Raw genomic sequence first — 21,754 nt, 5'->3', positions numbered from 1 at the left:
TGAATGGAGTGAAAGTGACAGAAAATGGAGGAGGGGGGGGTGCCCCATGCCGAAAAAGAAACATTATTGGTGTGTACGTTTTTACCAAAAGGGTGCAAATCGCAATTAATAATATAAGTTAAGGGTGTAAGAAGCGCCGCCCTCATGTTTTACTGGGACAGTCCACGAGTAAAAAACTAAACCAGGGACAGAGTCATGGTGCTTGATTTCCCTTTATCCCACATCACTATTATTATTAACAAATATATATATAAAAGGTAAACGTAAATAAAACTGTTGGAATCCACTAACTCCCTATTCCATCCTTTTCCCATCTAACCCATCAAATATTCATCGATCACATCACTCCCCTACAATCAACGGTGATCTTCTAGAAACGACGTAACATCATTTCCCTATCTCTTCTCCATCTTATCACACTCTCCCCGACAATACCGCGTTTCTCTCTCATACCACCTGCTGTTGTTGTTTGGTTGCTACTACTCTTATCACTGGCTGCTCTAGACTTAAATCCAAATTCATTTTTTAAGGTTGATGACTTTTACTTTGACTGTTTTGGATTTTGAGATTTGAGTAAATTAAGCGACCATGAATTCTACAATTGGAGGAGGAGGTGAAGTACGTCATAGGTTTTACGATACACAGAAGAAGAAAAGTTTGGAGTGGGATTTAAATGATTGGAAATGGGATGGAGATCTTTTTATTGCTAAACAAAAGGAGGATCGTGGTACAAGAAGAATAGAAGAATTTCAAGTGGCTGGAATTTTGTCAAATAGTTCTTCATCTTGTTCTGATGAGGTAAATCCAACAAGTGGGAGGGAGTTGGACAAAAAAAGGAGGGTGAATAACCAATCTGAGGGGAATCTTAGTTTAATGCTTGGTGGACAAGTTTATCCAATTTCAGAAAATGATGTTTTGGATTGTGAGAATGGAAATAATGGGAAGAAAATTAAAGTATTGGGGGCTACTACTTCGAATAATCGTGTTATGTGTCAGGTGGAGGGTTGTGATGCTGATCTTAGTTGTGGGAAGGATTATCATAGACGACATAAGGTCTGTGAAACTCACTCGAAAGCTAGTAAGGCAGTTGTAGGAAATGTTTTGCAACGATTCTGTCAGCAGTGCAGTAGGTTAGTACTTAATTGAGTTGTGTTTGATAATGTTTATATTTGGCAAGCTACTTTTTTGGCAAAATTTGTTGATGCAAGAGCTATCTTTTTACAAACATTGACACGGCAGATAGAGAAAAATAATTATATGTCAAAGTTTTTTTTTTTTTTTTTTCTGTACCCATGAGCAGGTTTCATGTTCTTCAAGAATTTGATGAGGGGAAGAGAAGTTGTCGTAGGCGTTTGGCAGGGCATAATAAACGGAGAAGGAAAACACATCCTGAAGCTATTGTGAACGGAAATTCTGTGATTGATGATCGGTCTAGTAATTATCTATTGATTAGTCTATTAAGAATTCTCTCCAACATGCAATGTGAGTATTTTATGTTTCTCCTTCCTCAAATGACTAAATGATTAGACTTGTTTCCAGTTTTTCATATTTATTTATTTGTTACTACTTAGCTCATCACAATTGTAAACAAAGTCTTTAAATGATGGGATTAGGGGTTTACAACCATTAATTTTGTTTCATGTTATTTTCTTTGTCATTGGGGATTATTAGAATTGCGTTTATTAGTTTCTATAAAGTAAGCCCATTCTTCTAATCTGTCCCTCGGAGTCATGCCAGCAAAGTGGGTGTCCCAATGCCCCTTCGTTGGCCCTTGCCGCCTTCCTTAACAAGCCCTCGAGCCTCCTTTGCACTGCCTTCCTCATAGAAGCCGCTGGGTTGACCCCGAAGGCCGAAGCCTATGGTAGAGAATGCTGTAATAATGATTGGGCCATGAGAGACCTTCTTAAGCAAAGAAGCAAGCGAAGAGACCAGTTTGTACAACTTTAAACCTGCTGGGGAAGGGCGTGAAGAGGAATGTTATCTCCACCCTTCTTCTCAAGTCAAGCACTAAATAGGGCTAAAATAGATAGCAAAGGCCAGCAAGTGGTCCTAATTTTCATATTTAGTGTAGGCAGTGGCAGAGCCAGGGTTTCGTCTGACCGGGGGGGGCACCATACAAAGTAACTAGTGAAGAACAATTTCCTAACATCTTTATACATTTACCACATCAATTTTGTTAGTGGATAAATCGTTGATAACAAGATATATAACTGATAAAACTACATTTGAGCAGATGTAAACAACTAAAGACTTTGAGTTGAAAAAATCAATCTTCAATATTTAGCGGCCATGTAGCTGAACTGTTGGTTATGTGGAAAACTATTTGGGAGTTTTTAGGAAAATAGATGAAGCTATCCTTACATCCCATACCCCTTGAATTAGTAAAGATGCACGTGTTGTTGAACTGTAAATTTTGAGGAGGTGAACTGATTCAATTAGTGATTATGTGAGACTGATTTAAGTAGTGAATCTATGAATGAAAGATCATAGGGTGTTTCACTGAGAAATATTCAGTGAAAACTTGAAAAGGTGGCTTAGCCAGTGGGGTCTTTAAAGTTTCACTTGAAGTTTGTTTGTTTTAATGGACCAAAGTTGGTGTGTGTGTGTGGGGAGGGGGGGAGGGCTAGGCCCTCCTGGCCCTCATGTAGATCCGCCCTTGAGTGTAGGGTTATTTTAGGACTTTCTTTAAATTAGAATTTAGAGAGTTCTAATCGATTTAAATATTGTGTCAAGTTTAGAAATAGTTTTCCTATATAAGGAGTTGTAGGAGTTTGGTCTAGTTAGATTTGATTGAATTGAAATTTGAGTTTAGTGGAAAATTTGCTGAACTTTCGTTCTTTGCAATTGTGAATTCTTTCGGGGAAAGTTTGCTTAAACATGACCCTTTTGACCAAAACTCTAGCACTAACAATTTTCTTAGGAATTTTGGGAGTGTGAAGAAGAACAAGTTGCTGAAAGGTTTCAGACCATCCAAAACAAGGAAAGCCCAAGAAAACAATTAACTAAAAGATTCGGTTATTCTCGGACAAATTAAGTTATTTTTAGTTTCTTTTGTGTATTTCAAGCGGTGTAAGCTCTCTATATGACCTCCACCTGTCCTAATTTTGTTTATTTTGGAACCCTGGTGTGTTCACACTAAAAGTAGAAAACTGCTGTGCAGTGGTGACCGACATTGGATTGCAATGATCAACACTTTGAGACATGATGAAGAAGATGTTGATGGTGAGAAATTCAAGTATGGAGGGTAATCAGCTTAGTCACCCAAACCGTCCAAAGGGTGTGATGGTCCTGCTCTAAGTCCGCACTTTGGCGATTTAGGATACAAACCTTGATAAATCCGCGCTCCAAGAATTTTGAAACCGCGCACTGTATTTTTGTAACCGAGCTCCGTAATTCCAAGACCACGCTCTTCAGTTTAAGATGGAAATTGTTAGGTGTTTTCTATAAGTGGCGGACTTGCTCTAAGTCCACGCTTTGGCGATTTAGGATACAAACCTTGATAAATCTGCGCTCCAAGAATTTTGAAACCGTGCTCTATATTTTCATAACCGCGCTCCGTAATTCCAAGACCACGCTCTTTAGTTTAAGATGGAAATTGTTAAGTGTTTTCTATAAATATGCTTACTACTATAGGAACCGTTATTTCATAATGCAAATTTCTACAAATAGCGAAAACCCACGCGTAGCGGAATTAATGGGGTTCACGGTTTTGGATAGGAAAACATACCTGTAAATCAGCTTCTTGATATCTCTGAGAATCCAAGCTTTATGAAATCAACAATCAACCCCTTAATCTTCTGTTGTATTCCTTTCAATAGATTGGACGTTGTGTGGGCAACGATCTACCAACCTCTTTCTTTCTCACAAAGCTAGAACCGATTTGGATCTATCTTTTCTTGCCTCTCTTTTCAATCAATATGAATAGTTAATTTCGGCCAAGAAGAAAGGTTTCTATTTATAGGCTACAACAGGGACCATGAGGAGAAATTAGGGTTGGGCCTCCTGACGGGCTTGGGTTTTCCATATTCGCCCAGAACATACGACCCAAGTTCGTCAACAAATGGCTTATTCCACTAAAGGCCACTGTTGCACTACCGCCCTAATCCCAAATTACGTGTCAGCGTTTATGGGCTCCATATTATATGCTCGTTGATATCCCCGTGTTTAAGATATCGAATGTTCGTTGATTAAGTCAAGTTACTGTCAACAACATCAATCAACTTCTTATGTCCTTGAGTAGTACCACTCAATCTCATTGTCATGTCGGAATAAATCCACCTGCAGGGTTTACATGACAATCTTTATGAGCTCCTCAAGGGGACATCATCAGCCCGACTTCATGCGGGACACGGATTTTTTCTATAATCAACAGCACACCTTACATACAATGTCATTACCCAATCCGTCGAGTTTGTTGATTCACAAATGAATCTCATTCATTGATGATTTAAAGCAATGTACAATGCACGTAAGTGCACATTATTATATCCGGATTAAGAGGACAATCATCCATAATAACAGAGGCGTTTGTTCTCTTATATAGTCAGTATAAAGAGAAACAACTTCACTTGGTCTTGTTCAATACACACAAAGTGTACTAGTGTAATCTTATAGTCAAGATAGACTAATACCAGATTATACTACAACCGTACCAATGGTTTGTCCAAATCCATCTAGGTTGTGAACGATTACTTATACTTTATAAAGTACTGATGATATGATCTTCTGTGTGTTCACACCATATCATCTACAACATAAAGTATTAGACATATGCATATAACTAATAACATATATAATATGCATAACATTTGCCCATATGATTCTCATTCAAAATATAAAGAATTAGAGTTAATACAAAAGTAATGCTTTTAGTATATAACCCTATCAACTATAACAATCAATTAAACCCCAGTCTCAATGATTTGAAGAATATCTGCAGTAGGTCGGAGAAAACTAAAGCCAAAGTGATTGAAGAATGAAATTCCTGATTCAATAAATGAAATTTGGTGAAACCCAACTTCAAGATATGAAATCTGATGAGAACGGCTAGATTTGTGACTCAACTTTCATTTTAAATCTTCTTAGTTATGAATTAAAGCAATCATGGATGAAGACATCATTACCTCTCTAATTATCTATCATGTACTGTTTAAGACTAGGGTATGCCCGTGCCTACGGCCTATGAGACCTCGACGCGCCTGCGGCGCTACCCCGACAACTCGTTGCACCTTCAGTGCAAAGCTTACGCGTACCTTCGGCACGAAACAACTCGTCGCGCCTTTGGCGCAAGGTCAGCCGCGCCTTCGACGCAAAACAATATACTTATGCCCGTGCCTCCCGGCATAGATAAACGCCCCGACGTGCCTTCGGCACTAATTTTAACCACCTAAGAAAAAAGAACTGTGTGGGCAATGTGGACAGAACCTCCCCACTATTTATGACTTTTCACAATTTTGGATCCTGTCATAAGGCTGCAAAGGCAGTTCATATGCATTAAATCCGGTAGTCACTTGGACAGAACCTCACCACTATAACATTCATCTAAATGGACTTAAACATAGAACACCACCAATTCAACCAAATGGAATAAGAACAATATGAGAAACAGATAAATTAAAAGACTTCCACCAAAGTGAGGTTTCAATGAGGACATGCATCAAAATAGTTCCAAAAATGTGGGGTAACATTGTAAAAGCACCCACAAAAGTATGTCAAGTACAAAAAATAAAATAGCAAGAGTACAGAGAACATCATAAGTCCTCCATAAACCCCATAAGAAGATCTTAATCTCAGTTCCCAATGTCAGCGTCCTCTTTGTAAATCCCAAGCCTTGAGGAAACTTTATTGAAGAAGAATGTAATTGTCTGTTTTAACGTTGTGAAATAAAGTGAGTACGAATATATACTTAAAAAGAAGATGAAAAAAAAACGAAGTGAAACAATGGCCTATCTTATTCACCTCTCCTCATTGAAATCTAATTCTCTTGGGTCCAAATGTGTAGTAACGCCTTCTGATAGAGACGAATGGAAGACACAAATATGTCAAAAAAGCATCTAAAAATATTCCTTGCGCTCCTGCGAGATGAATGACAAATTATAGAGTAAACAATTACAATAGAGAAGCAATTATATGTACATGAAATGAGTTAAGAATTCTGAGAGAACAAATAATGTTTAGGGTGATTGAGTATTTTATATATATCTAAGACTATGGAACATGTCAATTCAGATTAGAGTTCAACCAAGGTAGGACATGCTTTGAAATATCACTCAACTTTCGACTTGGATTTAAAAAAAATAATATGGTAACGGAGGGAATGAAAATTTTATAGGGAATGAAAATTTTATATATAGAAATTGAAAGTTGTGAAAATCAACTGCCATCGTCACGATTTCCATTGCCGGTGTAAACATAACTGAGTATGTATTCAACCACCTATATTAAAGATATGAAATAAAGTAGTTGCAAATAAATATGTGTTGTATGGAAAACTACAAAACCCAAAATAAATAAGCAGATTTATGATGTACACAATATTTAAAAAATAATAATAATTAGGAAAAGAAAGTACTTAATTACACACTGAACCGAAAAAAGCAAGACTTCAAAGTATACAAAGTTTAAAGCAAGACAATGGTAGAATAAAACGCTAGACAATATTAATAACGAAAGTTCAATTCAATTCTTACCCAAGCACCAGACGACAGTAGAAGAGAGGGAGAAATGTTATCCGTTGGGCGCTGAACAATTACGAAAGATAAAATAAATAAATAATAGACGTAATTGCAATGCAACAAAACAATGTTGTACAGATAGTAAGCCATGAGGTGACTAAAGTAACACCTAGAAGCCATGAGGTGGCTGAAGAATCAGCCTATCTTGTGGGGGAATAGAAACACGTCTTTATTGACTGGTGCATTAGGCGCTTGCCCTTATCCACATTTGGTCGGTTGGATTGCTTTAATACATAAGAAGGAAAAAATAATTAATAATTACCATATCAGAACCATATCATTGAAGTTCGTGAGAAGTTGAAGTAATACTTGAAAGGCATGGGGTGGTTGAAGGTTCAACCTATCTTGGACTGTACCAAAATAACACTTCTTTTGGTTCGAAGGATCCTCAGAAAGATTCATGGGGTGCTTGCCCCTGTCTACCATTTGGGAGGCTGTTAAGAAGAAGGCAGGAAAACCATTTGTGCTAAGGAATGGTCCAATAGCAAATCATATATAGTTTACCTTTACACACCTAAAGTCAACCTAAAGTCAAGGGTGCAATATTCAAACGGCGCGGCAAGCTATTCAGTGATGTAGGGCACTGGCAAACCCTATAGATCATATAATTGAGCATCAAGTGATAAGTATGAGAACCTAAACACAGTCCAAAGTCATTGATTCTTACGATAGAGGATGAGGGACTAAACGTCAGAAGGTGCAGAGACACATCTTGACACCTATCCAGTTGCATTTAAACATTTCATTGAATTTAGTATGGCCCAAGTCATGCTCACTATGTATGATGGTTCTCATTCTCACTCCCCAATTACCACCCAAGTCCCTGGGAAGCTCGAAAGACTCCTCATAAGCAATCATGCTGACTACTGTTCATGAACAGCTGAAACAATATAGCTTAGGCGTGATACCTTTGTCATACTGAGCTTAGCAGTTTAGCACAAAGCAATTGTGGATGTTAACACAGTGAAGTCTTGAATCATACACATGTGATGAAGGACCGAGGCATATTTCAGTAATGTGAAAAATTGTGGATGTGGCGTCGAATGTGTAGACTCCACAGAAGCAAACCAGTGGAAATTAAAAATTCAAGCTTGTGGGGGTAAAGGAACACTAAAATTATAAAATAGTTTTCATAGACAAAAATTCGAATCAGAGTACTGACCGAAATCAGATATTTCATAAAAAGAAAACCAGTAAAAATGACTACCCCTTATTGGGTTTTTATCTAAAAGTTGAAAGCTTGGGAACATCAAAAGCTTCTTACCTGATGAGCAGGAATAGAGAGAGAGAGAGTGAAGAGCGAGAGCAACTAAAAGCTATTAAGAGAAAGATAAGAGAGAGGATCGGGAGAGGTGGAACAAAATACCTGAGATAAATCCAACAGGGTCGGATGTTCCTATGTAAAGCAGCACACGGTCCTTTATGGCTTAGATTGTCCACGTCATAAGCCGAGAAAACAGGGTTAGAGCCGTAGGATGGAGGCCCTGCAGACCACACTGCTCTGTATTGTTATATAGATGTGGCCTCTCTGAAATCTTGAGTGCAAAATCGGGGGCTGGAGAAGAAGACCAGCATCACTATCATGTACTCCCATCTCAAAATAACTTGAAGTGGAGCCTATTTCTCTATTCTCCATAGCGCACAATTGTCAAGCACGGTTTTAAGTTCAAGATAGGACCATAGGGGTACACGTGTACAACAAGCTTTTGTTCTGTAGGCACCTTAAAAAGCTTTTGTTATTTACAAATAAAACTATTTTTACATCCATGTAGACCTAATTTATAAATTAAATATTGTAAAGAAAGAATTTCCTGTTCTCTTGGTAATAATTAGGGAGTTTTTATTAAATTTATTAATTAAAATATCTTACTACTTTAAAGAGAATTGTCGCGTGAACAGTAGCATTTTACAATTTTACCCCTACCTGATTTTGATAATTACGGATATGTATCTTAATGATTTTTGTAATAACGCAATTTATGGAGGGGTAAAATCGTCCATTTCCACAGTGAAATTCAGACGCTTCTCCCTCATTTTAGTACACTGCCATCAGTTTTGTTTAAAATTACGAAATTGCCACTGACAGAATTTTGTATTTTTGTGCTGCCCGGCCTAACCCGGCTGACCACACACGTGGCGTAATACATTGCCTTATTTTTTCAGTCATTTTCGATATTGCCACTGACCGAATTTTAAACTTTTGTGCTGCCCGGACCAAAAGCTGACCGCACACGTGGCGACTGCCACGTGCCAGTGTACTAGTTATATATTTAGGCACTCCATAGGCGCTCTAAATCAGGGAGCTTCTCAAGTTGAGTGCTTTGACGCTCCCGCTCAACGATCTGGTGACTAAGGTAATCAGTTGATTTGGGAGGAGAGAAAGAGAGAGTGATTGGGGAGTTTTGGTGTAGTCGAATTTGTGTGGAAAGGAGAAAGAGAGGAGAGGAGAGGAGAGAAGAAACAAGAGAAAAGTGAAAGGAAAGAGAGTGACATTAAACTTTTGATGGCGGACATGTATTGTAAGTTTGGCCCCCTTATCCAAAGCGACCTCCTAAGGTCAGTCAATAGCACCTTCTATCTTTAAGGATTGATTAGTTACTTTTTATGAAATCCCATATTTATCTGTTTTATCTTGTAGATCCAAGATGCATTTCCTTGTAGATTCAAAGAATTTCTTGGTTGAAGACGTTCTTCTTCCAAACCATTTGCTATAGCTGCGTCAGTTTGGTATTAGATTTGGGAATTCGTCCTGGTTTCATGGCTTCCAATGGTGGAAACGGTAGCAATCTTTCGACTGACAATGTTTAGGGAAAGTACAATGATGTTAAGGCAAATCACTGACACTCAAGCGCAAATGATGAGGTCTGTACTGACTGCCATGACTAGAGTAATGGATCGGATGGATCAAAATCAGGCCGGGATAGAGAACCTCCTCCCAATGCAACGAAATGGTAACTATGGTATTATTCATTATGGAGATAACAATGGATACTTTAGGATGAAAATTGATCTGCCTCGGTTCAATGGACAACGCCACATCAAGGATTTTCTCTTTCTCAATTGGATTCTCTCAATTGCAAAGAGCACTTATAAACTTGGCTGTCCATATGATGAGGATAAACCTGTGGACGATAATGAATATGACCAGAATGACGAGGACAATGAAGATCATGGACATGCATTTGTGGTTAGGAAGTTGTTCCTCACGCCACAAAACAAATTCCATATTGAAAGACGCAACATCTTCAGAACTAAATGTATCGTGAAGGACCGTGTATGTGACCTTATCATTGACAGCAAAAAGCGAAAATTGTGTCAAAACTTATGGTAGAGAAGCTGGATTTGCATACTAAAAAGCATTTTTCACCTTATTCTATCAGCTGGATGCCTGGATCAAAGATGTTGGTGAAACTAAGGTAAATTTTTGGTGTAAGATTCCATTTTCTATTGGCAAGCATTACAAAGGTGAAGTATGTTGGACAACTATGGCAACATGATGTCAATTCTTTTCATAAGGGTAAAAAAGAAACACCTACTCCTTATACTAGGGTAGTATCAAAATAACACTCCAGTAGTAAAGCCGCGCACTTTCTTGATCCTGGAAAACATTATCAAAGATACTAAAGACATGCGAGACTTAAGCTTTGGTGATAATATGAAATGCCCCAAATCTTGAGGGCGTTTTTTCCAAAGTTAACACATTATTGTTGAATGAGTTTTCCAGCCTTGTATTTGATGAGTTACCAAAAACATCGCCGCCTATGAGAGATAAACAACACCATATTGACTTGGTTCCGGGTGTTAGCTTGCCTAATTTTCCACACTATAGGATGGCCCTAAAGAACATGCAATTTTGCAAGAACAAATTGATGATTTACCTAAGAGACGGTTAATCTGTCCTAGTATGAGTCTGTGTACTATACCATCTTTACTTACTCCTAAGAAGGATGGTACTTGGAGAATGTGTATTGATAGCCGGGCCATAAAAAAAATCACTGTTTGTTACCGCTTTCCCCATTTCCCGGTGAGATGACATGTTGGACATGTTGGAAGGGTCAAAGTATAGTCTAAAATTGACTTGAAGAGTGGGTTACATCAGATGAGGATCCAACCAGGAGATAAGTGGAAAACTGCGTTTAAGACCAAAGACAGACTCTACGAATGACTAGTGATGCTATTTGGTGGTCTTTCAAATGCACCAAACGCCATCATGCGGCTTATGAATTCGCTACTTAAACCATTTATTGGGAAATTTGTGGTGGTATATCTTGATGACAACTGGTTTACAGGCGGACGGTGGATGGCCATTGTTATCAATTGTGGGAGGTACTCAATGCTCTTAAACGAATTCACTCTACATAAATCTGAAGAAGTGTAGCTCTCTGTCTGATAGGCTAGTCTTTTTGGGTTGTGTAGTTGCAGCAGATGATATTCATGTTGTTGATGAAATAGTCAAGGCAATTACATAAATCTCAAGAAGTGTAGCTCTCTGTCTGATAGGCTAGTCTTTTTGGGTTATGTAGTCGCAGCAGATGATATTCATGTTGATGATGAGATAGTAAAGGCAGTTACAGAGCGGCCTAGTAAAGTTGTAGGTTTCATGGATTAGCACCCTTGTTCTGTCGTTTTGTTAAAATTTTCAGCACCATTGCTGCACCACTAACGGATTGCATAAAAGGTCAGCGCTTTAAATGGATTAATAAATTTGAAGAAAGTTTTACACATTGGAAAGAAATTCTAACCACCGCACCTGCCATTGCCTTACCCAGCTTTGGCAAGCTGTTTCAAGTTGATTGTGATGTTTTCATGTCCATTGTGGGAATTGGTGCAGTTTTATCACTGGAAGGAAAACCAGTGGCATTCTATAGCAAGAAGTTAAGTGAAGCACGAAAGAAGTGGACTGCATATGAGCTTCCAGTTGTACACTGTTGTCTAAGGTCTCAAAATATTGAACTTGTTATCTAATTAGAAAAGACCTTTACACCGACCATGAAGCTTTGAAGTTTATCTATAGCAACACAACTAAAAATCGAATGGGTCAGCATTGGAATTCTACATTGAAAAAGCTTACCTTTGTTGTAGAGCACAAGTCTGGAAAGCTAAATGAAGTGGCAGATACATTAAACCGACACACTTCATTACTGGCTACTATGCGTAGTGAAGTGATTGGGTTTGAGTATTTGAAAGATTTATATGCTGATGATGAGGATTTAGGTGGATTATGGTCTACTTCTAGGGCAGCATAAAGATGATTTCCATCTCCAAGTTTTGAAGGTAGCAAATTGTGCATTCCTGTTGCTCTTTAGGAGAGCATATTTTGGGTGAGCTGCATGGCAATGGTTTGGGTGGTCATTTGGGAAGAGACAAGAGTATTGCTTTAGCTGAGGAACAATCTTTCTGGCCTCAACTTAAGGGAGACTTGGAACAGCGAAGGGGCAATTAGACAATTCTTATAGTGCAAGGATTATCTACCCTTACAAGTGGAAGTGGAGTGTAAACACACTAGGATTAGTTATTGTCATATTGAAGTGGAATTTCTGTTTTTTATTTTGATTTTTTTGCCTTTCTTGTTTCCTTGTAGAGGAGACTTCCACCCCTCACCCTTTTCTTTGTTTGTAAATGAATAAGATGCCGTTTATCAAAAACACATGCGACGTGTATATAAACATGGTCTGAACCACAGTCTTTATTGACTAAGGCAAATCAAAGAAACACCATGGATACTTGAATGCTATGTAACATAGATACTCCTTGTTTCGAAATCTGTGTCGGATACCAATACAGTACTGGTGTCAATGTCGCTTAGCTTGAATGTATATAGCATAATAGTGCTCATTTCATGTTTAGTTTTTATTTGGAAGTTGGTTGTGTAATTTAGGAGAGTTCCTTACAACCATGAAACTGAGTCTTTCTTGTGGAGTCTCCTGTTAGTCTCAAGTTCCTAACAGTGATGATAGGAATAGATAGTATGTTAGAGTTGCACACTTTTTGTGTTTTAGTATATTTCATTCATCAATTTCACAGAACAAAAGTTTTATGTGAATATCCTAGTGCTCAAAGGAATTTTATATTTGCGTAAAGGAAACTAAACCTCTCTGCTCGACTCTTCCCTTCAACTTAAACTAAGAAGTATCCAGTGGTTTGAGGCTTTCATACCTTTGTTTGTTCTCTCTGTTGTTCCAACTTTACAAGATGGTTTGCCCCAGAAGTTTTGTTGTTATGTTTTATGCTGGTACCCTAATTTATAATCGTGAGATATTTGTAACTGTCCTGCATGTGTATTTTGGGATATTGAGACTCTTACTAATTGCTAAACTAGTAAACTCATAAGAAAATTCTGAAGTATTCAGTTAATTTGATCTTTGAGCTATAATCTTACTTTAAAGTACTTGTCATTTCTTTCCGGCCAACTCTTTTGTTTTAATTGCAGCAAATAACACAGACCATGCAAAGGATCAGGATCTTTTATCTCATCTTATAAAGAGCCTGGCTAGCTATGAATCTACAAGTGATGGACAAAACACGTCTGGAATTTTGCAAGAATCTAAAGAAGTGGTTACTATTAAGGCTTCTGCTGGAGCATCCTCAGAAGTGAGGCTGCCCTCAAATGGTCATGAAACCACAAGTTACTTGGGTCCAATCTCCAAAGTAAACAAAGTTGTTGATGCTCAAGGCCCTCAGATAAGGATTGTTGATCAAAACTTAAATTCTGCATCAGAGGTATCAGAGAAAGGAAGTACCATAAATACTTCTCTAAATGAGGCTCAACAAACCTTATCTTTTCTGACAAAAGATGGTCCTCCAGCCAAAACAGTTACTTCAGATTCTACTGTAAGGGGAACCAAGTTAAATAATTTTGATTTGAATAACGTATACGATGACTTGCGGGATTGCGAAGGACTTGGAAGGTTAGAACAGCCTACAAATCTGGGGACTGCATCTCCAAATTTACCCTCATGGATGCGGAAAGACTCTCATCAGTCTAGTCCACCACAGACTAGCGTGAATTCTGATTCCTTGTCTGGCCAGTCACCATCTAGTTCTGGTGGAGATGCCCAGGTATATATACATATTCCCTTGCATTTATACTGACCTCAGTGAACAAGCACAATTTTGGTTTTGCTTTGATTACTTTTTTACAAAACTCTGGCATTATCTTTTACACCAATAAAAATATATCATTGCTAATGAAGAAGAAATCTGTTGAGAAAAGAGATACGATACGCCTTAGTTCCTTTTAGTTTTGGTCTTACACCAATAAAAAGATATTATTGCTACTGAAGAAGAAATCTGTTGAGAAAAGAGAAGAAAAGAGGATACGCCTTATTTAGTTTTGGCCTTCTATCACTCCAGTCCTTAAACCCCTTCAGGTGATGTCCTCTTAGAACTCTAACAACAACTTGCTTCTATCTTCTTCATTTTCCTTTTTACTGAATTTGCTTATCTTTCAGTTGATTAACTTTTCCCTTTAATATTGCAAAAGCACTCTCATGTATCTACTAATCTCTATAGAATTGTTTTTTCTAAACTATTTGGAACGTAGAGATTGCTTCATTCTTTGATGCACCTGCCTCTGATAGTTGCTACTGGATAATGATACTTCTCTATTCAAATAGTGCTTCAAGTTTTGTGTTGGTGTTGCAAATGATAGAATAAGAAACGTTTATCATCCGATCTGCATATCTTTGTGTTGCACTTGCATGCAATAGGGATATGAACACGATGGCGAAGAATTACAAATAGGTTGCTTGTGAGCCACTATGGTTGTTGTGCGCGACAACTGAACTTGAAACCCACAAATTTAAGAAGGGAGATGACATTATCGCTTGTAATCACTCTGCATATAATAATCAAACAAGAACACTCACACAAGGACCTTTCTCACACAAACACAAATTTTATTATTCAATCAACCAAGTATGGTCAAAGGCCTACAGCTCAATATATAGCTAAAGAAATCAATGAATTTAGAATCTAGGCTTCTAATTCAAATTAGAAACTAAAACACCTAATTTTCGGATTTGAAAATAAACCAAAAACAGCCTACGCTAAAAACATTAAAACAGCTGACAAACAATATTCGAAAAATCCGAAACCAATTAGGACTCAAAATAAGGGTGTGTAAGCCTAGAATGCATCACTTTGAGCTCCTTAGAACTCAATTTTTTATTTTATCCGAACATAAGAATAACATTTTTCTGTTTCTGTAGTTGGAGTTAGGTAGGGTTCTCTTCTTTTTCAAATAATAGTATTTTATTGGAACTTTTTAATGAAGTATACGAAGGTGGAGGACAAGTGTGCTACAAATTGCGATGCAAGTCTCTTCTGAATAAAAAAACCAATCCTTCTGAATACATACTTATTTGATGTAACAACCTTTTGCTTTCTTCTTTTTTCTTTAGAGTTTTAAGAGCCATTTCTTTGTCCTAACAGAGCCGCACGGACCGAATTGTGTTCAAACTCTTCGGGAAAGACCCAAATCAGTTTCCTGTTAGTTTAAGATCTCAGGTATATACTGAAATTATAGCAATTGCTTCAAAGTATTACTCAATGTCTTTCTTGCTGAGTGAAATTATTGATTTTGTTATTTGTTAAATTGGTTTGTTGTTTTGTTTTGTTTTCTTTCTTTCTTTTTAACTGTTTTAGATCCTGGAGTGGTTATCTCACAGTCCAACAGAAATAGAGAGTTACATCAGGCCAGGTTGTATCATTCTAACAATTTATCTTCGTCTGGAAGAGTCCAAATGGCAGGAGGTGTGCTACTTCTTCAGTAATATATTAAATGTACTGCTTTCTCTCTATTATTCTAATCCCTGAAAAGTACCTCTTACTTTCATACATTACTTGATAGTACAGCTCCAAGATGATCTAAGCCCCAGTTTGAGTAGGCTCTTGGATGTCTCGGACGATATTTTTTGGAGAACTGGATGGATTTATGCTAGGGTGCAGCATCGAATAGCATTTGTTTATGAAGGTTTTCTTCAATTGTTTGCTGAGACCTACTATTTAATTTTATGTTGCGTAATCATAGCAAGGATGGTGGAGGCCTCTGATTCTCTACTTCATGTTGCAGGTCAGATTGTCCTAAACATGGCATTACCTCTCACTAGTCATAATCATTCTCAGATTGCAAGTGTTACTCCAATAGCAGTGTCTGTGTCTGAGAGGGCCCAGTTCTTTGTTAAAGGGTGTAACCTCTCTCGGCCGACTGCAAGGTATTTATCATCTCCTGCTCATGTTCTCGTGACTATACCTCATCTCCTTTCACTCTTATATATTTATATTTATCTCTTTTTTATATGATGCGTCTCGTTTCTTTCTTTATGTTCTCATAAGGGGTTGGTTACAAGGCAACTTGATTCACTTTCATGTATTGACCAGGTTCTCTTATATTGTCTTCTATCTTTTTAGGTTGCTATGTGCATTAGAAGGGAAGTATCTGCTTCAGGGAGCAACCAATGACTTGTTGGACTGTGATTCCATTAAGGAGCACGGAATTCAGTGTCTCACTTTCCCTTGCTCTGTCCCTGATGTGACTGGGAGAGGTTTCATTGAGGTGGGTCTTTCTCCTGATATTCTGTTATCAGTTCATGTTATCTTTCCTAGCTCTATTTGATTTCTTAAGTGGGTGTAATACTATAGCCACAGCCCTAAATATTGTTTCATATCCCAATTTGTGTAGTTTGGTTTTGTGCTAGTACTACAAAACATTACTGTTGTGCTCTTCCATTGAACTGCAATCAAAAAAATTTACTATAATTGAAGGGGCAGGATAGCTGGCCATCATAAAAAACCACCTCGATAAATCATATCCAAGGAAGGACTCAATTTTTGTGGAGATTTTCTACCCATGATGGAGATATATATCCACAAAAAATCGGCTCATTTGAGAATGTGCAGCGGTGTTAAAATGTGTGTTTAAGTTTAAGGATTTATCTGACGGTCCACACTTTTTGATAAGGTTAGACATGTCCAAATGAACTGATTCTGATTTTTCGTGGATATGATCTCCATCATGGGGAGAACGTCTCTAAAAAAAATGAACCCTAACTAACTTCCAAGTGTAAGTTCACTTTTGGGTCTGGGTGGGTATTTGGGATGGTTATTTGGGATGGTCACTTTTGCACTATTATAATTGTAAATATTTACTCTGAACTGTTTTTACACTATCTATAGTGTCTAACAGAATGTGACTGGTGATGTTTACATTATGTACCATTGGTTCTTGGCAATCTTGGCAATGGTGGATACCAACTTCACAGCCTATCATCTACAAATTAAAGAATAATACATTTTCATATTCCCATTTAGCTGTGCTACTTGTAAGTTTTGGCTTCTTATTTTGTGCTCTCATCCAGGTTGAAGACCATGGGCTCAGCTGTGGCTTCTTTCCTTTCATAGTTGCCGAGCAGGATGTATGTTCCGAAATTCGTATGCTGGAGAGTGCAGTAGAGGTTTCTGAACTCGGTGATGACAACCATGGAGCTGCTGGCCTAAAAAAAGTGAAGAGTCAAGCCATAGACTTTATCCATGAACTGGGTTGGCTTCTGCATAGGAGTCACAGGAGATCTAGGTTGCATCAAGCCAGTTCTAACTCAGACGTCTTTCCTTTCCCAAGATTCAGGTGGCTTATAGAGTTCTCTATGGACCGTGATTGGTGTGCCGTAGTCAAGAAACTTCTAGATGTCCTTTTCGATGGAAATGTTGTTGGCGAACGTGTTCCTTCTGAGCTTGCTTTATTGGATATGGGTCTTCTGCATAGAGCTGTGAGGAGAAACTGTAAGCCGATGGTGGAGCTCTTGTTGAGATACGTTCCTGAAAAAAATTCAGACACAGCAGGATCTGAAGCGGACCAACCAGTCAAGAACGGCTCTGGTTTCATGTTTAGATCTGATGCTTTTGGTTCTGCGGGTTTGACGCCTCTTCATATTGCAGCCAGCAGTCATGATTCTTACAATGTGCTCGATGCGTTAACTGATGATCCTGGATTGGTATATCCTTCTTTGCATACATTAGTTTATGATGATAATATAGACATGGGAATTTCTATAGGATATATTGTCAAGGACATTGGTATCGTGTGCAAACCTAGATGCTCATTATCCCAAGACAATTCCTACAGTTTGCAGGAAATGTCTGCATCGGTCGCGACTTTGCCCTTTGACACCCCTGCTTGTAGAACCTTTTTGGTTATTTTTTAAGTTACATTGACACGGATACGAAGTGTATGACATAGTGAAATATCAAAAGTTGAGGTATATCACATATGTGTGGGCCCGATACGGACACGTGGATACGTATCCGAGATGGATAACTATATTTCAAATATGGTGTGTCCACGTAAGGTTATTTTAGTAAAAATATGGACATTGTGCATGATACAACATACTAGTAAAAAAAAATGCTACTATACTATTATTATGTTACTTTTTCTCTTTCACAAGTTGCTGACAACAATCTTCATTCAGGTGGGGATTAAAGCATGGAAGACTATTCGTGACAATACAGGTTCAACACCTGAAGATTATGCCCGCGTGAGAGGCCATAAATCCTATATGGATCTAGTTCATAAAAAGATGAACAAGAAAGCAGATATGGAACACGTGATTCTCGACATTCCTGGTGTTCTCTCTAACTATAATACCAACCAGAAGCAAAATGAAAGACAGAACTCTACCAAACTTAAAGGCTTTGAGATAGCGAAAGCTGAATTAAGATCTGGCAAGATGCGGAGTTATTGTAAAATATGTGATCGGCAGGTGCCTTATCGAATTACCAACCGATCTCCGGTGTTCAGGCCAGCAATGCTCTCCCTGCTTGTTATTGCTGCAGTATGTGTCTGTGCCAGTCTGTTTTTCAAAACCTCACCTGAGGTCCTGTTTGTGTACCCATTCCGGTGGGAATTGTTAAAATGCGGAACAATGTAAGGAAGATGGAGGATCATTTATGTATTTGTATTAATTATATAGCCTGTATATGGATGAGGTTTGTTGTAGTAATAATGTTTTATTCTGCTTTTTAGGCCCCGTGTGAAATACTCTGTTATTGTCATATATTTGTTCCATATTTATAAGGAATACCATTGAATTCGTTGATGTTGATAAGAATGCAGGAGGGTTGGTAATGTTTGTATTTCTTGAGCAGTTTGCACTAAGATAGGTTCTGTCTTTGAGGCAGTAAAAGGTACTCTTCTCGTTCTCAGAACTTGCAGTCGGTATTCAGCATAAAAAGTTGGGATTGTTAAACTGTCCATCCATGTGCCAATATCTCGTACATGAAGAGGTAAATGTGAACTCCCAATCTTCAAAAACTTTCATGGCATGATTACTCCTAGGCATGCGACAAAAATGCTACCCTGGCCCCCATCGGTATACTACTCCATTGAGCTGCAGGTTCATCATCCACCTGCTACAGCCTCAGTTTTCGTTTATTTCTCTTATTCTCGGTCATATTCAAGTTGGTTACCGACAAGCAACTCCTCTCTAACGTGTAGTGAGTCGGTTAATACGAGCCGAACCGTCCTAGTCGGATCTTAAATAAAACTAGCCAATTTGCCAGCCTGCGGCCGGGCCTGTTACATTGATAGTTCATGATTAACTGTTTTTATTTTTATCAAACTATTAACAACTATAATACAGCATTACCTAGCGTTACCTGCCATTAGCTGCATTACCTACCATTGGTGGCAGAGTATTGACCGACTTTCCTCCACTGAAATATAATTACATCCAAGATCTTAACAAACATGGTGAGGCAAATGAAAAGAAATTGTATATATATAGAGTTCTAGACTTGTAAAAGAAGTTGTTTCATAATGTAGTGATTATAAAAATATAAATCACCTAGCTAAGCAACTTTAAAGAGGAAGAAAGCTTATATCACCAATGTTATTAACCTATAAAACATCTATACCATAGTGGTTATTGGTGGTGTTTGCCCGAGAGATGTCATTTCTAATCTATGTAGCAATGTCCTTATTAACTGCACCAAGGCCAAGCGCAGTATGAAATATGAACACCCAAGTTGATGTCCCTGGGACACTCGAAGAGAACTCAAGCACACTATCCCACAGTCCGTCCATGATAGCCATTCTCCATGGCGAGCAATACCAACCCCATCCATGAATCTAAACTCTGCCTCTCCCTCTCCCTCAACCCATTTCTGCCGCATGAAGTCATTGATCTAAATATTGGAAAAACCAACTCTAAGTAAAGAGAAGAAGAAAAAGTTAATCCAAGAAGCATAGTTGTGAAACATATTTCCGTAGCCTTTTTTGGTCCATCAGTTCATAACAGTGCCATGACTTCTATATATTATTTAAATGTATGTAGAATAATTTTTACAATAAATAAAAATATATGTAAAAATAGATAGGGAAAGGAGGGAGATGGTGGAAGAGGGGACAAAAGGTAATGACAAATAGTAAAACCAGAAATATTGCCACAACACACAAAGTAGAGATTAAGCGCTTCTTTTGAACTCCATCAGCTCTTCCCCTTGTCATTATTGTATCAAAAAAATTCTCAAAGACCCGTTGGAAAGTCTATACTTACTTCTTGTATGCAATCATTAGTTATTGTAAAGCACACAAATCCAAAAATATCTACAATAGAGATCTGGACTTTGAGGAAAGTACCTTAATACGATGAGCAAACCGTTCAATCTAATTCTTCGTTTCCTCGAGATACGATGATGGAACGTTGTTTATCAGCTTCAATTAATATTTCTAGTGTTTCTGGATTTGAAGATGAAGGTGGTGGAGATACCTCTTCCCTGTTCAACTCCGTTGTGTGGTTATCTTCAAATGCAGAAATCTTTTCATCTTCTTCTTCTTCTTCTCTAATGGTTCTTCTTCTTCGTCGAAATTTATCTTCAGTCTGTGTCGATGCATGAACTGCTTTACCGACATATTCACCGGTAGATGATTCTGCTTTATAGACTTTATATTCATGAAGATCAACGACACTCCGAGACTGATTTCTTTGTCGAGTAACTACTTGAAAGTCGCATTCTTCTTCATCACTTGATCTTTGTATTTGTGGTAGCTTCTCAGAAGAAATTATTGTCTGTTCTTGAGCTTGCATTAGCTCTGAACCTTTGAGAACATATTCTTGTCCATGAACTGGGTAGATGTAATCGTTTTCTGATAAATCATGCCACACGAATCCATTCTTATAACTCCTATAATGAAACGAAACAGAGAGAATTTTTATTAAACAAAAATTTGAAGGAAATTGATGCTGAGAGAGTTCTGCTTTAGAAGAAACAGTGCTAGCATTGGATCGATGGTTCCATTAATGAGCTCTTGCTTCATATTTCATGGTAATGGCGGTGAATAATAAGTGGTAGGTTTTTTTTTTTTTTTTTTTTTTTTTTTTTGTATGGTGAAGAGTTTTGTTTTTTTTATCTTTGTTTGGGTTACAAACAATTGAAATCTGTAAAAAAGGGTGTAGATTTACTTTTTTTAAGAAAAATCTGTGTCAGTCTCAGAGAAAAAAAAAAGGGGCTGACGTGGGTCACTTGGAGCATTTCCCACTACTCAGTATTAATGGTCTCCATTTGGAAATGAACCGATTGGTCTGGACATGATAGACATGGGAAAAGGCCTAGCTTGGCTGAACGGTCAAGAGATAGGAAGATATTGGCCTAGAAGAAGCTCTATTCATGAGGAGTGCCCTGCCGAATGCGATTACAGAGGAAAATTTATCCCAAACAAATGCAGCACCGTTGGGGAGAACCACTCAAAGATGGTAACACCACTAACAATATGTCATGATAAGAGGCTCGTGGGATTGACGTGAGGGGGTGGAAATGGCTAAACTCTTAGTTCTTTTTCTATATTAGCATGACGTAAAAAATAATGGAAAACTAATAAAGAAATGCAAACGACAATCATGTATTAAATTTTCATGAGGGTCCTTTTGGAACATTTTGTGGTTTCTGTTATACCACTGGTACACTTACCTTGGACACTCATTCGTACGACTGTTATACCACTCAAGCTTCTAGTTCGTATTGCC

The 21,754-nt window shown here is 37.9% G+C and overlaps 2 protein-coding genes across 2 annotated transcripts; one reads left to right on the top strand and one right to left on the bottom strand.

The window, feature by feature from the left end:
* Positions 1-272: 272 nt before the first annotated feature.
* LOC147516126 (squamosa promoter-binding-like protein 1) lies at positions 273-18,829 on the top strand. The gene is made up of 10 exons (XM_086588777.1): positions 273-1,130; positions 1,301-1,482; positions 13,165-13,793; positions 15,168-15,242; positions 15,381-15,488; positions 15,591-15,708; positions 15,808-15,949; positions 16,146-16,290; positions 17,093-17,725; positions 18,203-18,829. Exons 1-10 carry the CDS (start codon positions 589-591, stop codon positions 18,659-18,661), a joined length of 3,033 nt encoding a protein of 1,010 aa, XP_086444903.1. The 5' UTR covers positions 273-588; the 3' UTR covers positions 18,662-18,829.
* Positions 18,830-20,179: 1,350 nt separating this feature from the next.
* Positions 20,180-21,711, bottom strand: LOC147516125 (protein SOSEKI 5-like). Its single transcript, XM_086593171.1, has 2 exons — positions 21,699-21,711; positions 20,180-20,988 (listed from the first exon to the last, which is right to left on the bottom strand). Exons 1-2 carry the CDS (start codon positions 21,709-21,711, stop codon positions 20,393-20,395), a joined length of 609 nt encoding a protein of 202 aa, XP_086449297.1. The 3' UTR covers positions 20,180-20,392.
* Between the last annotated feature and the right edge of the window lie 43 nt (positions 21,712-21,754).

This window comes from Coptis chinensis, chromosome 2 (genome assembly GCF_015680905.1).
Source record: "Coptis chinensis isolate HL-2020 chromosome 2, ASM1568090v1, whole genome shotgun sequence".
Classification (NCBI taxonomy): Eukaryota; Viridiplantae; Streptophyta; class Magnoliopsida; order Ranunculales; family Ranunculaceae; genus Coptis; species Coptis chinensis.
This window is presented reverse-complemented; position numbering and strand designations above follow the sequence as displayed.

Excerpts from the sequence above, each read along its gene's own strand:
- LOC147516126 (XM_086588777.1), top strand. The coding sequence starts at position 589 with ATGAATTCTACAATTGGAGGAGGAGGTGAAGTACGTCATAGGTTTTAC. Across the intron at positions 1,483-13,164 it reads AATTCTCTCCAACATGCAAT|CAAATAACACAGACCATGCA; the intron begins GTGAGTATTTTA and ends TTTTAATTGCAG. Across the intron at positions 13,794-15,167 it reads GTTCTGGTGGAGATGCCCAG|AGCCGCACGGACCGAATTGT; the intron begins GTATATATACAT and ends TTGTCCTAACAG.